The 20,282-nt window shown below is 49.8% G+C and overlaps 1 protein-coding gene and 1 pseudogene across 5 annotated transcripts; both read left to right on the forward strand.

The window, feature by feature from the left end:
• Positions 1-3,639: 3,639 nt before the first annotated feature.
• Positions 3,640-7,967, forward strand: LOC771871. 5 transcript variants are annotated; one of them, XM_040700375.2, is made up of 6 exons: positions 3,640-3,726; positions 4,188-4,562; positions 6,076-6,168; positions 6,579-6,658; positions 6,819-6,935; positions 7,494-7,509. In XM_040700375.2, exons 1-5 carry the CDS (start codon positions 3,681-3,683, stop codon positions 6,909-6,911), a joined length of 687 nt encoding a protein of 228 aa, XP_040556309.1. In that variant the 5' UTR covers positions 3,640-3,680; the 3' UTR covers positions 6,912-6,935; positions 7,494-7,509. The 5 variants fall into 5 exon arrangements, with proteins under 5 accessions (XP_040556309.1, XP_040556308.1, XP_040556310.1 ...); XM_040700374.2 differs by lacking the exon at positions 7,494-7,509 and adding an exon at positions 7,099-7,130; XM_040700376.2 differs by lacking the exon at positions 6,579-6,658 and having other exon boundaries at positions 7,494-7,967.
• A 5,593-nt stretch (positions 7,968-13,560) lies between these two features.
• LOC121106496 lies at positions 13,561-15,322 on the forward strand (annotated as a pseudogene).
• Positions 15,323-20,282: the final 4,960 nt, after the last annotated feature.

The raw sequence follows: 20,282 nt of genomic DNA on the forward strand, positions 1-20,282 counted from the left end.
GTCACCTGCAGACATGCCTGGTTTGCACTGCACTCTCTTCGTGCCCTGTGAAAGCCCTCTCCTCATCTGCAGCTACTGCCAGCCTCGCTCACAGACATACGGATCCCTTTGCTGCAGGACCTGCTGACAGCTCCGCCACAGCAGACCATAGCCAAAGCTGGCTGGGGCCTTTCCTCTTTCCTCTCTCTTCTCTCTTCCTGCAGGAACAAGCAGTGAGAATTCACTGACTTTCTGTTGTGATATAGTCATGTGGGTTAACCTGGCTGGCGCCTGCCTCCTGCTTCTCACTGTCATAACCATCACCACCAGGCACTGCCAAAGTAAGTCACACCCTGACACCCTGCAGAGGTTCCTGGAGCTTCACACCACAGAGCACAGCCCGCTACTCCAGGGCAATGAGCTCTCTGCCTATTGCCCTCACGCAGCCATTGCATATCCAGGATACAGGAGAGGCAGAGGGACCTCTCTTTAAAATTCTTTTCCAAACTTTCCTCAACCACAGCGTTAGCCTCAGAAATCTTTATCACGTTCTTCACTGTCAGACAAGAAATTATAAATGCAGACAACTTCCTCTACCAAACTGCATTGGCTATACCATCCTGAATCTGGTGTGAGTACCAGAACACAAAATTTTATTGAACTATTTATTTTGGCTTTTTATGCTGTTTTGGATTACCAGTCAAGATCCATTAGGAGCATTTATTTCTGCAGTAGGCAGAAAAAGGACAGATTTTTACTCCACATCTGGATTTTCTATTGGAATTCCTGGCTCAACATTGCAATCAGCCGAATGTAGCCTGAGGTAGTCATAAAGATGCCACAGTGGGGAAGGGTATGGAACATGGAGATGGGTATAGAGCTGCTCTAAGGCAGCTTAGAGACATCAGATCAGGCTCAGGGCCATCCAGACACTCTTCCTAAAGGCAGAACGAGGAATGGTTGAGTCACAATTTTTGTCTTTCCTCCTTCCGTTAGAAACAAAAGATTGAGATTTAAGAGTAAATTCAGAAATCTTCATTGATACTTGGGATTCCTCCTTGCTAAACAGACCTGATGTTCCCATGCTAACAGCAGGAAGCATCAGCAGTGCTGTAATGTACACAGCCACGTGTTACACTCACTCACCACAAGCCCATCCCTTGCAGGACCAAGCTCACCGTAAGCAAGCAGTGCTGCATCGCTGCTCAGCAGAAGGCACACAGGCGTCCTCCTCAAGCACGGCACGGAGCCCATCAGCAACACACACAGCTGCCCTGATGCAGCGCGGGCATTTGGCTGCTCCTCCTGTGCTGCCCACCAGCACTGCACACCTCCCGCGGCCTGACATGTGCTCCTGCCCCACACTGCTGGGACACACCCAGACCGCGGGGGACAGCACTGACCCTAAGAAGCCGGGCAGCTCCATGCCGCTGTGGAAAATAGCCACCGATGATTCCATGAGATGAGATGAGGAACAAGGCAAACATTTCCACGACTCAACCCCAGTGCCCCAAGCTGCCACTTCCAATGACTTCTCTGTTCAATGGATATCGTTTTTACTCTTTCATTGTGTTGTTTGGTTTAATTCATTATTTACATAGGAGGCAGAGAGATTTATAACTTCGCATGCTATCCTAATCATGTTTACAAAAGGAAAGTTCCACATCTAATAGCCCACTCTCAAATATGGTGAAAGAAATTTGTGTCAGACCAGGGTCCACAATAGAAATTCTTCCTAGCTTGTCCAACTGAAATCTCCTTAGCAGGCATAGAGAAAATTCATCCATGCTGCTGATCTACATTGGCTCCACAGGTGAAGGTATTGAAGTAGATCTTCACCTGGATGTCCTGCTACTGTCTGAAGCTTTTCACAATAGCGTAATTGCCAATGGGACAGCCTTAGCTGTTCTTACTTATTACAGTAGAGAGAAGAAACGGCTTTGTGCTAAGATATAAACAAACACAGGACTCGGGAAAGGATGATCCCTTCACAAGCTAATTTGTTAGGAGACAAGGGATGGAGGCTCAGGAGCACACTAGCTTCATCTAATCACAAAAAGATGTCTTCATTAGAGCTAAACTTGCCTGGGACACTCTCTGCCCAATAGAGTGTGTCCTTGCTGGGAAGGGATGCATGACAGCCCCTTACCGCTCTCACTCCACTGACAATAAGCTTTCATCTAGCCTTAAAAACATACGTTCATTAACAGAGTCTTAAAGGCAGCAGAAACTAGTGATTACCACAAATGCACCGCATATTTCCAGAACCATCCGCAAGCCATGAGGACCAGGAGAAAGGGCAACTCTGTGTTTAGAAGGTGAACTTTGGCGTACCTGTTAGGTAGCTGGGAATGACCCATGGTAGAAGCACACTGTCACAGGGAGAAAAGAGGGAAGAAAGATGTCCAAACAGACAGGCAATAGGCCTTCCTGGGTTATCCTGCACTCCATCTGCACAGGTTCTCCTAACATATCTCTGAACATGAGATACCATAGGTAGGCAACTGTGCTCCATGGCAGGATGAGAATCCAGTCCCCAGAAACATTCAAGCACCCTCTTTTCCAACAGCTCCCCTTCCAGCCCCATCATTCTGAACCACAGAAATCAGGAATTTTCCCACTCTGGTCACAGTCCTGGTGTAAGGCAGAAGCAGATCGCTTCAACACCTCACAAAATGTGGGACAACATGAGCCATCCACAAGGCATGCCCATCAGTTCAGCTCCTGATCCCATTGCAAAGGCAGCAGTGAGAGTGCCTGGCTTGTGAACATCCAGAGGATGTTGTTGCAAAGGCAAGAGAATAACACCTCACACCTTATCAAAATATAGCAGGAAAGACAGGAAATCCCCAAAAAAGAAGAAGAAAATAACACCAGCCTAGTGGAACTGCTGTGACTGTATGTGCAAAGCTGCAGGAAAACAAAACTCTTAGCAGTGGGAAGGACTCAGAGTGTTAAAGCAGGTAAGGTGTTTCTTGTTGTTTTTTGGCATGGCGGAAGTCCCTGTGGTTGGAGAAGAAAACCGCGAGGGTATAAATAACACTTAAAACTCAGCATACCACTGGGACAAGGGGCTGTCTTGGTGGGTATCACACCACAGAGCTCCTGCCTTGCACACAGCAGCTTCTGCAGAGAAACTACAAAGAAGAGATGCAAAGAAGAGCTGAGCTGCAGAACTCAGCCACATGTCATCAATATGTGGACTCAGAGATAAGGGGCAGATGGACAGATGCTGTGCAACATTTCCAGGTCTTCTTCAAACTTTACATTGAATAAAACAAAATACAGTGAAATACAATCTCTCCTAAGGAATACAACATGTTGTCCATGTCCATGGCCCCAGTCCTGTCATTGTTTTCTGCAGATCTGCACATGAAGTGGGTGGGAAACATCAGTCCGAGCTGATTCACCGAATGTCTAGAAGGAGCACTGTGAGTCTGAATCTCAGCTGAAGATACTGCAGCAGCAAAATCCATGAGGCATCATTAAAAACAACACTATCACAATAAACGAGCCCAAGTTCTGCATCACAAATGAAGTGTTGCAGAAATCTTTTCTCACTCTGTTTCACCTCAGAGGCTGAACACGGACTCTTCACAGAAGAGGGTCCTGATGACATCACATCCTCTCCTATAAGTTACGCTGCCTCCAAAGTTCAGTGACAAAGATCACTCGCGCTCCGCTGCATCGCCCCAAGGACAATGCCCGGGTCTCCCACACTGCTCCTCCTGCTCAGCCTGGGGCTCTGTGAGTATGGAAGCGGGAAGGATGGAATTCAGGGGTGCTCAGTGACTGCGCAGGGAAGCGGGAGCAGTGAAACTGCAGGGTGATACGCAGCAGGAACAGAGCCTGTTCAGACAAGTGTTGTTGGAGGGGAAGGGGAAGGGGAGAGAGGGGGCATGAGACAGTTGTTAGTGGTGAATCACCTGGCAAAGAAGCTGGGAAATGGCCGTAGCCCTGAGAAGGCAGCTGGAGGGCTACTCTGAAGGGCAGCATCCATCTCGCGAGCCTGGCATTCTCAATGCTGAGTCCCCAGGGACTCCAGCACAGCACCCAAGTGTGCTGGACGCCGAGGCCCTCCCTCCGCATTCACCCTCAACTCAGGTGCCACGCACCGCACTGCACCGGCAGGGAAGAGCCCTGCCCAAAGGCCCTGGGAGCTCTTCACGAGCAGCACCTGAGTGCACATGGACATCTTCTGCCCACAGGCTGCACCGATGCTCAGGGACAGACGGATGCAGTGGCGGACAGGTTCCTCAACAGGAATATGAAGCATCCCCAGGAGGGACAGCAACTGGAGCTGGAGTGCCCACCTTATGACAGGGATAAACCTATCTTCTGGATACGTCTAGATAAGTTTGGGAACATCCACTTTCTCGTCTCCAGTACCCCTGTTTCCGTCCAGGGGATGGCATTCTATGGGAGTAAGGGAACATCTTCACAGTTTGATACATGGTGGAGAGGCAACACCAATCTGCTGGTGGTAAAGAACTTCACAACCCAGGATGAGGGGACCTATTTCTGCATCAGCTACACCAACCAGGTGCTGCACTTCAGCTCTGGACAACCCACTTTCTTCCCAGGTGAGCAGCTGGGGTTCTGTGAGTATGGATGAGGGTTTATGGGGCACCTGTGCCCGGAGGAAGGAGGACAATGGCTGAAGGCATTTCCCTTGCACCACGTCCAAAAAACTGGGCAAAGTAAACCGTGGGGAAAGAAAGGGCAAACGCAAAGGATGGAATTCAGGGCTGCTCAGTGACTGCAGGGCAACAGGAGCGGTGGGACTGCGGTACAGTACACAGCAGGAACAGAGCCTGTGAAGACAGGTGTTGCTGGAGGAGATGGGGAAGGGGAGAGAGGGGACAATTAGAAGTTGTTAGTGAGGGAAATTCAGCACAGCACAGTGAGGGAACTTCAGCACAGCACTTCAGCACAGTACCTGCAGTACTCAAGGTGAGGCCTTACCACTGCCAAGTATGGGCACAGGGTTACTTCCCTAGTTCTGTTCACCACACAATTCCTCATACAAGCCAGGATGCCACTGGCCTTCTTGGCCACCTGGGCACACTGCTGGCTCATATTCAGCTGACTGTCCATCAGTACACCAAGGTCCCTTTCCATAAGGCAGCTTCCTAGCCATTCCTCCCTAAGCCTATAGGGTTGTCTGGGGTGGTTGTGATCAAAATGCAGGACCAGACACTAGGTCCTATTGAAACTCATACATTTTGCCTTGGCCCATTCATCCAGCCTATCCAGGTCCCTTTGTAGTGCCCCTCTTCCTTCAGGCAGATCAACACTCCCTCTCAACATGGTGTCGTCGGCTAACTTACTGAGGGTACACTCAATCCCCTCATCAAGATCATTAATAATGATGTCAAATAGAAGAGTCCCCAGTACCGAGCCCTGGGGGACACTGCTTGGCACCGGCTGCCAACTGGATTTAACTCCACGGTCCACAACCCTTTGGGCCCAGCCATTGAGCCAGTGTTTCACCCAGCAGAGCATACACCCATACACACCATGGGCAGCCAGCTCCTACATAAGAATATTGTGGGGGAAAGGCGGCCCATCGCCCACACTCCCCATGGCCCTGCTTCTTTGCCCAAGCTGTCTCATCACACAGGCACTGCTCCTCCTCAGAGAGGCTCTCTGCTCAACCCCTTCAGTTGTGGTACTGGTCCTGCCCAAACACACAGGAGGTCATGCAGCCCAGCAGCACCTCCCCATCCCATCAGCACCTCTCAGGGATGACAGTTACAAAGTCCGCAGCCACCCCAGCCTTCCTCACCTCACATGGACCTCTACATTCTGACAGCCCCCATATGCTTACAGCACCTCAAAAAGAAACTCAGAAATCCCCTTGGCTCTCAGGACGTGTTTTATAACAGTGATAACAAAGAGCTCACACATACTGATGGGGCTGATAAGAAATTAGGAGCCCAAATCCTTCTGTTTCCAGGGCTGGGCAGCACCTGAAAGCATCGCTGTTCAAAACAGACTCTATAATAGTTCTTCCTCTGCTGGCTACATCCTGGCACAGAAACAAGGACGCTCTTCTGTTGTACCTCTCTGTATTCACTTATTTCTCCTTTCCAGTCACAACTAAAGCGGCACCCACCACACTTGCAACCACCACCCCCAGCAGCCAGGTCACCAAGAAGGACAATTCACAACAGAGTCCAGATGCAGGTAACTCAGCTGCGGGGAGGCTGGGGCTCTGCCAGCAGTGCTGCTCTGCCTGGAACAGCATGAATTAAGGGCCGTGCTGACTGCAGGCATTTTGGGATGTGAGGACAAGAGATAATGTTCATCTTTCTCAGGGACGTGCCAATGAGGGGTGAAACCACCTAAAGAGCTCAGAATTTCTGAGGATGCTAGATAGAAATTCTGAGCCCACAGCCCGCAGGTTTCATGGCTGGGCACCTCAGCTGTGCAAGATGATCTCATATCAGTGTCAGGGTATCAAAGTACAAAATGGGCCCTACAGAGCCCCCCCTATGCTGGCCACAGGCTTATATATATCCTGGCAGGAGTGGGAGAAGGCTATTTTGATGTATCTCACTGCCTTAAACCATTTTTCCATCCACTCACAACAACAGCAGAGCACATCACACTCAGTGATTCACACGGAGCAGCCAGGTCACCACAAAGAACAGCTCACAGCAGGGCCGAGATGCAGGTAACCCAGCTGTGGCGAGACAGGGGCTCTGCCAGCAGTGCTGCTTTGATCAGAAGTGGCAAACTTAATGTCCGTGCTGGCTACAGGCATTTCAGGATGCAGGCAGATGTCTCCTGCCGCTGTGCCTTTCCTCTTTCCCCTCTCTCCTTTCATCCTGTAGGAACAAACAGCAAGAATACACTGCATTTCTGCTATGATGTGGTCATGCGGGTTAACCTGGCTGGTGCCTGCCTCCTGCTCCTCACTGCCATAACCATCACCATCACGCACTGCCAAAGTAAGTCCCACCCTGACACCCTGCAGAGGTTCCTGGAGCCTCACACCACAGAGCACAGCCTGCTACTCCAGGGCAATGGGCTCTCTGCTTATTGCCCTCCAGGACGCAGGGAATGCTAAAGGACCGCTCTTAAAACAATTTCCCATACGTTCCTCATTTCTAGGTTGGATCAATATTTCTCAATCTATTCTGCACTCTCAGACAATAACTGAAAACTTAGAAACTTCATTCCATCAGACTGTATTGCCTCTACCATCCCGAAATACATAAATCAGGGATGGAAGAAGCAGAACCCAAAGCACTGTGTAATAACAGGAGAAACATGCTTTAGTACGGGTCTTGCAAGTGTCCAAATGCCAACACTCGCAGCAGCAGCTTGAGCTACAGCCAAACTACCTCCCACCTCCTGTTGAAACAAAGCTTACGATTGGAGAGGAAATTCTGAAACTTTCACTCAGCTTTCAGTATCGCCTTACCAAAGAGATCACATCTTAGAAATGCGCAAAAGAGATGGATGATCAAATCCAACCACGTCTCACACTCCACCGTCACTTGCAGGACCAAGCTCACCGTAAGCAAGCAGCGCTGCATCGCTGCTCAGCAGAAGGCACACAGGCATCCTCCTCAAGCACCGCACTGATCCCATCAGCAACACACATAGCTGCCCTGATGGAGCGCGGGCATTTGGCTGATCCTTCTCTGCCCATTCATCAATCACACCCAAAACTCTGCTCTCAGACCCCAACCCACATCTCACTTCTGAAGTCTTCCCAATTAAACACTTCTAATTCTTAACGCTCACAGTGTGTCCTATGCTTTCACTCAAAGTTATCATGGGGACAGAGGGACCGAACATGCTACAACCAACACCACGATCGCTTCAAAATAAAAGAAACCCACTCCCAACTATATTGACATATAATTGTCTGTCTGGCCAGGGATCCATGGTGGGAAGTCTCTCCCAGCTTTTCCAAATGAAATCAACACAGCAAGCACTGAGATCATTCATCTCAAACTCACGTCCTCCTGAGCCCATTCCAAAACCTGGCAGACTCCATTTTCCCCACATGATTTGGTCTATGCTCTCCACAGCCATATCTCATTCATTCATTCATTGATGAAAATTAATTAAATACAGACCAATTTCAACACAGCCTTTACTAATAATAAACCATGATGCCCTGTTTTTAAGGGCAAGAAGAACCTCTACACCTGAAAGCTCATCTCTCTTTCCCAACTCTCTCAGGGGCACTAACAGGGATGCTGATGGTTGCTGCTCGGCAGGTGAGGACTCAGCATTATAAGCGGATGCCAGACATCACAGTTTAACCTTGGCTGACCGTAGTTACTTCACTCCAGAAGGCTCCACACTGGCTTTTCTTTACAGCCCAAAATGACTGAGGCCCAATTAAATGAGCCCAGGGATAACCACACAGTTTGGGCCCATTTCCTCACAAAACAGCACTTCCATCAGACAGCGGTGCCTGCTTTCGGGCACCCAGGATCAGGGGGCACATTGGCAAAAGAGGAATACAACAACACATCACAATCAACAGCAGAGCCAGCAAATAACAACAGAAGACACAAACAACACCAGCCCAGGGAAACTGTCGTTACTGTATGTGCAAAGCTGCAGGAAGCCCAGCACTTACCAATGTGTGAGTGGTCACCTGGAGGCAGCAGCAAGGGCCCCCAGTGTTACGGCATATGAGGGTTACTTAAGGCAGGGCGGAAGTCCCTGTGGTTGTAGAACAAAAGGACAAGAATTTAAACTCAAGAAAAATAAGTCTGCATGAGTCTGGGACATGAGGGTGTACTGATGGCTACCACAGCACAGACCTCCTGCCTTGCACACAGCGGTTTCTGCAGAGAAAGTATAAAGAAGAAATGTGGAGAACAGCTGAGCTGAGCTGAGCACTCAGGTACGTCTCAGCAATGCATGGACCCTGAGATGACAAGCGCACATGAATCAATCTGAAAATAGATCAAAAATATACTAAAATAAAACCTCCTGCATAAAACACAACTTGCAGCCCATCTCAATGGCACGGGACGTGCAAGTGCAGACATGATGATAGTGCCCCAAATGGCTGTGAGACTGTAGTTTGTGGCAGCTGATTTGATTTCAAGGATGAACATTGTCAGTCTGAATCTCAGCTGAAGACACTGCAGCAGCAAAATCGCTGAGGCACCATTAAAAATGATGCTATCATGATAAATGAGTCCAAGTTCTGAATCACAAATGAAGTGCCGCAGAAATCATTCTCTTTTGAAGAACACCTCTTCACAGAAGAGGGTCCAGATGACATCACATCCTCTCCTATAAGTTAAGCTGCCTCCAAAGTTCAGTGAGAAAGATCAGCCGCGCTCCGCTGCACCGCCCCGAGGATGATGGCCGGGTCTCCTGCACTGCTCCTCCTGCTCAGCCTGGGGCTCTGTGAGTATGGAAGCGCGCATATTGGGAACCTGTGCCGGGAGGAAGGAGAACAGTGGATGAAGGCATTCCCCTTGCACCACAGCCAAGAAACTGGGCAAAAGAAACCAAAGGGAAAGAAGGGGAATACCAAAAGGACAGAATTGAGACTGCTCGGTGACTGTGTAGGGAAGCAGGAATGGAAGGACTGTAGCGCAATACGCAGCAGGAACAGAGCCTGTTCAGACAGGTGTTGCTGGAGGGGATGGAGCAATGGAGAGAGGGGGCGTGAGGCAGCTGTTAGTGGGGAATCACATGGCAAAGAAGCTGGGAAATGGCAGCAGCCCCGAGAAGGCAGCTGAAGGGCTGCTCTGAAGGGCAGCATCCAACTCGAGAGCCCAGCGCTCTAAGCACTGAGTCCCCAGGGACTCCAGCAAAGCAAAGCATGCTGGATGTCTTGGGCCTCCCTCCGCATTCACCCTCACAGCCCAGCTGCCTGCCACACATCGCTGCACACCTTTGGGGAAGAGCCCTGTCCAAAGGCCCAGGCAGCTCATCACCAGCAGCCCCTCAGCACACATGGCCAACTTCTGCCCACAGGCTGCACTGGTGCCCAGGGACAGGGGAACACGATGGAGGCCAGGTTCCTCAACAGGAATATGAAGCACCTCTAGGAAGGGCAGCAGCTAGAGCTCGAGTGCCTGAATTAAATTCGTAACAGTGGTGTCTCCTGCATCCAACAGGACAAGGATGGGAAGCTTCACTTCATTGTCTACATTTCCATGTTTTCCCGGACCACTTTCCCTGGGAACAAGGGAGCATCTTCACAATTTGAGGGGTCAAAGCAAGGCAGCTCCTATCGGATGGTGGTGAAGAACTTCAGGGCAGAAGATGAGAAACCTACTTCAGCGTCAAGTACATTAACCAGGTGCTGCACTTCAGCTCGGGACAACCGCTTTCTTCCCAGGTCAGCAACAGCTTCACCCACCTTGCTCACACCCAGCACCTCTGCCCGTGCCTTTTCAATCTGGCCCATCGCCCACACTCCCCATGGCCCTGCTTCTTTGCCCAAGCCATCTCATCACACAGGCACTGCTCCTCCTCATAGACCCTCCCTGCCCATCAGCTCTGCTCGTGGTACCGGCCCTGCCCAAACACGGAGGTGGTTCCCCTTCCCTCCCCTTCCCTCAGCACCTCTCAGGGATAAGAGTTACAAAGTATGCAGCTGCTTCCTTCTTCTCAAAGTATCTCAAAAGAAAAATAAAATAATCCCTGATTTCTCTGGACAAGTTTCCTAAGTCTGATTACAAAAAGCTCATGCATTCCAAGGGTGCTGATAAGAAACTAGGAACTCACTTCCTCCTTTTCCATGGCTGGTAGTGTGTCAGAGCATCACACTTCAAAACAGGCTCTATGAAGTCCTCCCTGTCCTGTCCATCTCTGGGCTAGGCTGGGTGAATGCTCTAATGTTCTCTCTCTGTATTCATCCATTTCCCCTTCCAGTCACATCAGCAGCACCCACCACACCCACTGCCACCACCCAGATCCACCAGGTCACCAAGAAGGACACCACACAACAAAGCCTGTATCCAGATAACTCAACACTGGGGAGACAGGGGTTGTCCTAGCAGAAAAAGCATCACCATCACGCACTGCCAAAGTAAGTCGCACCCCGACACCCTGCAAAGGCTCCTGAAGCCTCACACCACAGAGCACAGCCCGCTCCTCCAGGGGATTGGGCTCTCTGCCTGTTGCCCTCACACAGCCACTGCGTATCCAGAACACGGGGAAAGCAAAAGGTCTTCTGCTTGAAATTCCTATCCATATTTTCCCCATCTCCAGTTTCAACATCAGAAGTATTTATCAAATTCTACAATTTCAGAGAATTGAATATAAACAGTGAAAACTTATTCCAACAATTTGCATGGCCTCTAACATCCTGAAATCTGTATATTAGAGTTGGAAGAAGCAGAACCCAAAGCACTGTGAAATAACAGGAGAAACATGCCTCACTATGGGTCTTGCAAGTGTCCAAATGCCAACACTTACAGCAGCAGCTTGAACTATAGCCAAACTACCTCCTTAATTACACATATTCAGAGGCTACTATGCTGAAAGCTTTTAGGCTATACCTCTGGGAAGGCAACAGGTGTGGGCACAATTTCATGTATTTAATTTTATCTCAGAAAGTAGCCAGTGCAAAGGTATGTTTGAGTGCCAGCATTTCTCTTTTCCCCCCTCCTGTTGAAACAAAGCTTGCAATTGGAGAGGAAATTCTGAAACTCACTCAGCTCTCAGTTTCCCCTTACCAAAGAGATCACATCTTAGAAACGCACAAAGGAGATGAGTGATCAAAACCAACCATGTCTCACACTCCGTTGTCACTTGCAGGACCAAGCTCACTGTAAGCAAGCAGTGCTGCATCGCTGCTCAGCAGAAGGCACACAGGCATCCTCCTCAAGCACCACATGGATCCCATCAGCAACACACACAGCTGCCCTGATGGAGCGCGGGCATTTAGCTGATCCTTCTCTGCCTACCCATCAATCACACCCAAAACTCAGCTCTCAGACCCCAACCTACCTCTCACCTCCTGAGGCCTTCCCAATGAAAACACTTCAAATTTTTAATGCTCACAATGTGATCTTTGGCTTCACGCACAGTTTTCGTAGGGGCAGAGGGACTGAACAAGCTACAACCAACATCATTATTGCTTCAAGATAAAAGAAATCAACTCCCAACTATATTGACATATAATTGTCTGTCTGGACCAGGGATCCATGGAGGGAAATCTCTCCCAGCTTTTCCAAATGAAATCAACACAGCAAGCACTGAGATCATTCATCTCAAACTCACGTCCTCCTGAGCCCATTCCAAAACCTGTCAGACTTCCTTTTTCCGCCACATGATTTGGTCTATGCTCTCCACAGCCATATCACATTCATTCATTGTTTGATGAAAATTAATTAAATACTGACCAATTTCAACACAGGCCTTACTAATAGTAAACCACGATGCCCTGTTTTTAAGGGCAAGAAGAACCTCTACACCTGAAAGCTCATCTCTCTTTCCCAACTCTCTCAGGGGCACTAACAGTGATGCTGATGGTTGCTGCTCAGCAGGTGAGGACTCAGCATGATAAGTGGATGTCAGACATCGCAGTTTAACCTTGGCTGACCTTAGTTACGCCATTCCAGGTTTCCACTGGCTTTCCTTACTCACCCAAACTGCATTCAGGCCCAATCAAATGAGCCCAGGGTAACCCACACAGTTTGGGCCCCATTTCCTCACAAAACAGCACTTCCATCAGACAGCGGTGCCTGCTTTCGGGCCACTTAGGAACAGGGGGGCACATTTGCAAAAGAGGAATACAACAACACATCACAATCAACAGCAGAGCCAGCAAATAACAACAGAAGACAAGAACACCAGCCCAGGGAAACTGTCGTTACTGTATGTGCAAAGCTGCAGGAAGCTTTAGCACTTACCAACGGGTGAGTGGTCACCTGGAGGCAGCAGCAAGGGCCCTCACTGTTGCAGCATATAAGGGTTATTTTTGGCAGGGCGGAAGTCCCTGTGGTTGTAGAACAAAAAGATAAGAACTTAAACTAACCAAATAAGTCTGCATGAGTCTAGGACATGGGGCTGCAGGGATGGCTACCACAGCACAGACCTCCTGCTTGCACACAGCGGTTTCTGCACAGAGAGTATAAAGAAGAATGTGGAGAACAGCTGAGCTGAAGCACTCAGCTACATCTCAGCAACGCATGAACCCTGACATGACAAGTGCACATGGATCAATCTGAAATAGATCAAAAATATACTAAAATAAACCTCTCAGCATAAAACACAGCCTGCAGTCCATATCAATGACACGAGACTTATTCTTGTATCTGCAAATGTGGACATGATGAGAGTGCCCGAAATGGCTGTGAGACTGCAGTTTGGGGCAGCTGATTTGATTTCAGGCAGGACCACTGTCAGCCTGAATCTCACTGAAGACACTGCAGCAAAATTGATGAGGCACCGTTAAAAACGACGCTATCGCAATAATGAGACCATGTTCAGGATCACAAACGAAGTGCTGCAGAAATCATTCTTTTTCTGAACAACACCTCTTCACAGAAGAGTGTCCTGATGACATCACATCCTCTCCTATAAGTTACGCTGCCTCCAAAGTTCAGTGAGAAAGATCACCCGCGCTCCCGCTGCACCGACCTGAGGATGATGGCCGGGTCTCCTGCACTGCTCCTCCTGCTCAGCCTGGGGCTCTGTGAGTATGGAAGCACGCTTATTGGGAACCTGTGCCGGGAGGAAGGAGAACAATGGGTTGCAGGCATACCCTTGCACCACAGCCAAGAAACAGGGCAAAAGAAACCAAGGGGAAAGAAGGGGAATACCAAAAGGACAGAATTGAGGCTGCTCAATGACTGTACAGGGAAGCAGGAGCAGTGGGGATTGCAGCGCAATACGCAGCAGGAACAGAACCTGTTCAGACAGGTGTTTGCTGGAGGGGAAGGGGAAGGGGAGAGAGGGGGCATGAATAGTTGTCAGAGGGGAATCAACTGGCAGAGAAGCTGGGAAATGGCAGCAGCCCCGAGAAGGCAGCTGAAGGGGTGCTCTGAAGGGCAGCATCTATCTCGAGAGCCCGGCGCTCTCAATGCTGAGTCCCAGGGACTCCAGCACAGCACCCAAGCATGCTGGATGCCAAGGCCCTCCCTCCGCATTCTCCCCACAGCCTAGCTGCCTGCCTGCCATGCACTGCACTGACAGGGAAGAGCCCTGCCCAAAGGCCCTGGGAGCTCTCCTGAGCAGCACCTGGGCACACATAGCCGACTTCTGCCCACAGGGTGCACCCGTGCCCAGGGACACAGGTACGCGATGGCAGTCAGGTTCCTCAACAGGAGTATGAAGCACCCCAAAGAGGGACAGCGGCTGGAGCTGGAGTGTGTGAATAAACCAGTGACAATGGGGTCTCCTGGATCCGCCTGGATAAGGATGGCAACCTTCACTTCATTGTGTACATACCAAGTTTTCCTCAACCACTTTCCAAGGGAACAAGGGAGCATCTTCACAATTTGAGGGGTCAAAGCAAGGCAGCTCCTATCGGCTGGTCGTGAAGAACTTCAGGGCACGGGACCAGGGGATCTATTTCTGCACTGCCAACAGCAACCAGGTGCTGCACTTCAGCTCTGGACAACGCGCCTTCTTCCCAGGTCAGCAACAGCTCATTCACCTCGCTTACACCCAGCACCTCTGCCCATGCCTTCTCAGTGCAGCCCATCACCCACACTCTCCATGGCCCTGCTTCTTTGCCCAAGCCGTCTCATCACACAGGCACTGCTCCTCCTCATAGACCCTCCCGGCCCACAGCTCCGCTCGTGGTATCGATCCTGCCCAAACTCACGGGTGGTCGCGCAGCTTCTCAGGGATGAGAGTTACAAAGACTGCAGCCACCACCTCTTTTCCTCACCTCACATTATTCTCGAATCTCCTGACAACCTCCAAATGCTTGCAGCATCTCAAAAATAAAATCACATTCCATGTGGTGGTTGGCCTGTGGACAGAAAAAGTTCCAGGTTGCCCAAAACATAGTTCGTAGTAGGAAAGATCTCCAAGTGTGCTGCCAAGGATTTAGGAACTGTAAGCCTTCTATTTCCATGGTTGGGCGTCTTTTGCTGCATCATTTTCAAAATGGGACCTACAAACTCCCCCTGTGTTGCCTGTGTCCTAGGAGGAGTGGGAGAAAATGGTTTTATTTTACTTTGCTGTATTCATCCATTTCTCCTTCCAGTCCCAACAACAACAGCGGCACGCATCACACTCAAAGCAGTCTCACTCAGTGCCACTACCCAGAGCAGTCAGGTCACCACGAAGAACATCTCCTGGCACAGCCCGGATCCAGGTAACCCAGCTGTGGGGAGGCAGGGGCTCTGCCAGCAGTGCTGCTTTCATCAGAAGTGGCAAACTTAATGTCTGTTCGGACTACAGCCCATCAAGACACAGGGAGATGTCTTGCTGCTGGACCTTTCCTCTTTCCTCACTCTCCTTTCTTCCTGAAGAAGAAGCAAGGAGAACATGCAATTTCTACTGTAAATCAGTCATGTGGGTTAACTGCTTTGTGCCTGCCTCCTGCTCCTCACTGCCATAACCATCACCATCACGCACTGCCAAAGTAAGTACCAGGGAAGATTCATTAGCTGCATTAAGATCTGCAGAAAGCAGCCTAATACTGAAACTGAAATTGTTGCACAACATCCACATTTTCTGCATAACTCTGGCTCAACATTGTAATTCACTAAAAGCAATCAACACTGATAGAGAAGCAAAGTGGAGGTGAGTATCATAAAGGTAGATCGATCCTGAAAGGCCCTATGTCGTGTACAGCAAAGACACAGTGCCTTTAACAGACTCTGCTTAAGGCAGAACTTGGTGTTCTTCATTGTTGACAAACCACCATTTCAAATGCATGATTGTAATTTAAGAGTAAATCAGAAACCTTCATTGATACTTTGGATTCCTCCTTACTAAACAGACCTGATGTTCCCATGCTAACAGCAGGAAGCATCAGCAGCGCTGAAATAAACACAGCCACGTGTCACACGCGCTGACCACAAGCCCATCCCGTGCAGGACCAAGCTCACCGTAAGCAAGCAGTGCTGCGTCGCTGCTCCAGCAGAAGGCACACAGGTGTTCCTCCTCAAGCACCGCACGGATCCCATCAGCAACACACACAGCTGCCCTGATGCTGAGCGGGCAATTTGGCTGCTCCTCCTGTGCTGCCCACCACGCACTGCACAAACCTCCGCGGCCTGACATGTGCTCCTGCCCCACACTGCTGGGACACACCAGACCGCGGGGGACAGCGCTGACCTTAAGAAGCCGGGCAGCTCATGCCGCTGTGGAAAAGTGCTGTGTGCTGTGCTGGACAGCTGAGCCTTCCACAAGATGACAATAAACCAATCATATACGAAACTTAGTTGTGGTGCCCTGATCTGTCAATTCACAGGTCTTCTTTACAAGCTGGATGTAACTTCTATCTCTTTCATTGCATAGTTTCGTTTAATTAATTATTGACGTTACTGACATCTCACGAAGCTTTTCAGAGTAAAATAATTGCCACTGGGACAGTCTTACTTGTTCTTAGATGTTACTAAACTAGAAGGATTGGCTTAGGCTGTGCCAGGGAAGATTCAGTTTGGATGGCAGAGAAAATAATTCCTCTCCAAGAAAGTGGACAGGCGTGGAACAGGCTGCCAGGACGTGGTGTACTCACTGAAACTAGAGGCGTTCCAGAAAGGCTTAGATGTTGTACTGAGAGATGTGGTTTTGTGGGAATATTGGTGATAGTGGAACGGTGGATTAGATGACCTTGGAGAGGAGGGTTTCCAACCATGGAGATTCTTACGATTCTACACAAAGGAGAAACTGCTTTGTGCTAAGAGATATATAAACACAGGATCCAGGAAAGGAAGATCCCTGCCCCAGATGATTTGTCACTTCGGAGATGAGAGATGGAGACTCAGGAGCAGAGTGGTTTCATCTGATCACACACAGATCTCCATCAGAGCTAAACTTACCTGGGTCCCTCTCCAGCCAATGAAGCATGTCCCTGCTGGGAAGGGATGCACACAGCCCCTTACTGCTCTCTCTCTCCACTGACACAAACCTTTCATCTTGTCTTAAAGACATATATTCATTAACAGACTCTCAAAGGCAGCAGAAAGGAGCAATTCCCCCAAAAGCACCCACTATGACACACAGTGTAGTCACCAGCATTCTACATGACATGAAGGGCAATGTCAGAAGATGAAGGCCTGGAGGTATCTTTGTTGTAGTGATGCCTCACAACCACACTCAGCAAATAACAATCTGAATATGAAAAGCAGCCTTCTGAACAGTGACTCGGGGTCCAGGGCCTGAGGACTTCACAGCAGGTGGTGGCCTTGTGTGGAAACCAGCTCCATCCTTGAGCCACGAGGACCAAGAGAAGGGCAACCCTTGTTTAGGAGGGGAACTTTGCGTACCTGTTAGGCAGCTGGGAAGAACCCACAGTAGAATCACACTGTCACAGGGAGAAAGGAGGGAAGAAAGCTGCCAAACAGACAGGCAATGGGCTTTCCTGGGTTATCCGGCAATCCAACTGTAGAGAGTTTCTCAACACATCTCTGAACACGAGATGCTGTTGGTAGGCAACCATGCTTCATGGCAGGGTGAGAATCCAATCCCCAGAAACATTCAAGCAACCATCTGCCAACAGCTCCCCTTCAGTCCCATCATTCTGAACCACAGAAATCAGACATTTTCCCACTCTGGTCACAGTCCCAGTATAAGTCGAAGCAGATCGCTTCAGCACCTCACAAAACGTGGGACAACGTCAGCCATCCACAAGGCACGCCCATCAGTCAGCGCCTGATCCCATCACAAAAGCAGCAAGGATTCTGCTGCTTTGGTTGAGGAGAGAGTAAACTGACCACACAAAGAGCCAACACAAAGCAGCATAACTTACGTGACCATGCTGGGAAAGGATGGAGGCGAGGAGTCCACGGCTCAAACGTGCTTGATGGGATTTCAAGACAAAGGTTCTCGTTATGCTCTTTAATAGAATGACCCTCTGACCCTCTCTTCTTTTTGAAAACAACATCTGCACAACTTTATGAAGACATCACATTTCTAACAGCCTCATAATACCTTCTGTTTCACAGATCTCAGCAGGCCTCACTTTGGCTTTCCTCACTCACCACAGTGCTTGGAGGCCCCAATGAGATGAGCCAAGTTCCCAGACAATTTCAGCTCATATTCTCACACAACAGAGGTTTCAATCAGTCACACATGCGGGCTTTTTTAACATCCAGGGGCTGCTGTTGCAAAGGTAATAGAACAACCGTTCACATGTTATCAAAATATAGCAGAGAAAGCCAGGAATACAATCCCCCAACAAGAGAAGCAGCAAATAACACAGCCTGGTGGAACTGTTGTGACTGTAGGTGCAAAGCTGCGGTGAAAAAAAAAAATTCTTAGCAATAGTCAGAGGGTCAACTATACAGACAGCAGGCAGACCTCAGAGTATTAAAGCAGGTACAGACGGATGGTTGTTCTTTCCTTAGACCAAGGGCGGAAGTCCCCTGTGGTTGAAGAAGAAAAACACACAAGGATATTAATAAACATATAAATTCGGCAAACATACCACTGGGACATGGGGCTGCCTGATGAGTGTCATGACACAGAGCTCCCGCTTGCACACAGCGGCTTCTGCAGACAAACTACAAAAAAGAGATGCAGAGAACCACTGAGCTGCAGAACTCAGCTACATGTCAGCAATGCATGGACTTGGAGATAAGAGGCAGGCAGATAGATGCTGTAAAACTTTGCCAGCTCATCTATAACATTTAAATTAAACAAAATAAAAAACACAAAGAGATGAAACCTCCCTTATGAATACAACATGTTGTCTCTGCCATGGCTCTAGTCTTGTCCTTGTTTTCAGCACATCTGTACACGAAGCGAGTGGGAAACATCAGTCTGTGCTGATTCACCAAATGCCTAGAAGGACCACTGTCAGTCTGATACTCAGCTGAAGATACTGCAACAGCAAAATCCATGAGGCACCGTTTAAAACAACGCTATCGCGATAAACGAGCCCAAGGTCTGCATCACAAATGAAGTGCTGTAGAACCCTTTCTCACTCTGTTTCACCTCAGAGGCTGAACACGGACTCTTCACAGAAGAGGGTCCTGATGGACATCACATCCTCTCCTATAAGTTACGCTGCCTCCAAAGTTCAGTGACAAACATCACCCGCGCTCCACTGCACCGCCCCGAGGACGATGGCGGGTCTCCTGCACTGCTCTCCTGCTCAGCCTGGGGCTTGTGAGTATGGAAGCGGGAAGGATGGAATTCACAGCTGCTCAGTGACCGTGCAGGGAAGCGAGAACGGTGGGACTGCAGTGGTGATTACGCAGCAGGAAACAGAGCCTGTTCAGACAGGTCGTTGCTGGAGGGGATGGGGCAGGGGAGAGAGGGGCATAACGCAGTTTTTAGGGGGGGGGAAACTCGGATAAGCTGGGAAATGGCTGCACCCCATGAGGCAGCATCATCTCGAGAGCCCAGCGCTCTCAACACTGAGTCCCCAGGGACTCCAGCACGCATCAAGCATGCTGGACACCGAGGCCCTCCCTCCACATTTGCCCTCACAGCCAGCTGCCTGCCTGCCACAGGACCACACTAGACCAGCAGGGAAGAGCCCCTGCCCAAAGGCCCCAGGAGCTCTTCCCGAGCAGCACCTGAGGGGACATGGCGGACTTCTGCCCACAGGCTGCACCATCACCCAGGGGCACAGAAGAACACAATGGAGGCCAGGTTCCTCAACAGGAAAATAAAGCACCCCATAGAGGACAGCGGTGGAGCTGGAGTGCCTGCATTACGAGAGAAACAGACCATCTCTGGATCCGCCTGGACAAGAGTGAGAACCTTCACTTACTTGCCTCCAGCACCGTTCTTATTCCACCACATTGCAGGAGGGTGAGAAACATCTCCAAACTTTGAGGCATTATGGAGAGGAAACTTCTATCGACTACTCGTGAAGTCCTTCAGGGCACAGGACGAGGGGATCTTTTCTGCATCAACACATCAACCCAGTGCTGCACTTCAGCTCGGGACAACCCGCTTCTTCCCAGGTCAGACACTGCGTCATCCACCTCGCTTACACCAAGCTCACCTGCCCCATGCCCTTCTCAGTGCAGTCCATCGGCACCCACTCCCCATGGCCCTGCATTCTTTGCCCAAGTCGTCTCATCACATAGGCACTGCTCCTCCTCATAGAACACATCCCTGCCCACCAGCCGCTCTGCTCGTGGTACAGCCTTCCCAAACACACAGCAGGTCGTGCAGCCCAGCAGCACCTCCCCATCCCATCAGCACCTCTCAGGGATGAC

The sequence above is a fragment of the Gallus gallus genome, chromosome 4 (genome assembly GCF_016699485.2).
Source record: "Gallus gallus isolate bGalGal1 chromosome 4, bGalGal1.mat.broiler.GRCg7b, whole genome shotgun sequence".
NCBI classification, from domain to species: domain Eukaryota; kingdom Metazoa; phylum Chordata; class Aves; order Galliformes; family Phasianidae; genus Gallus; species Gallus gallus.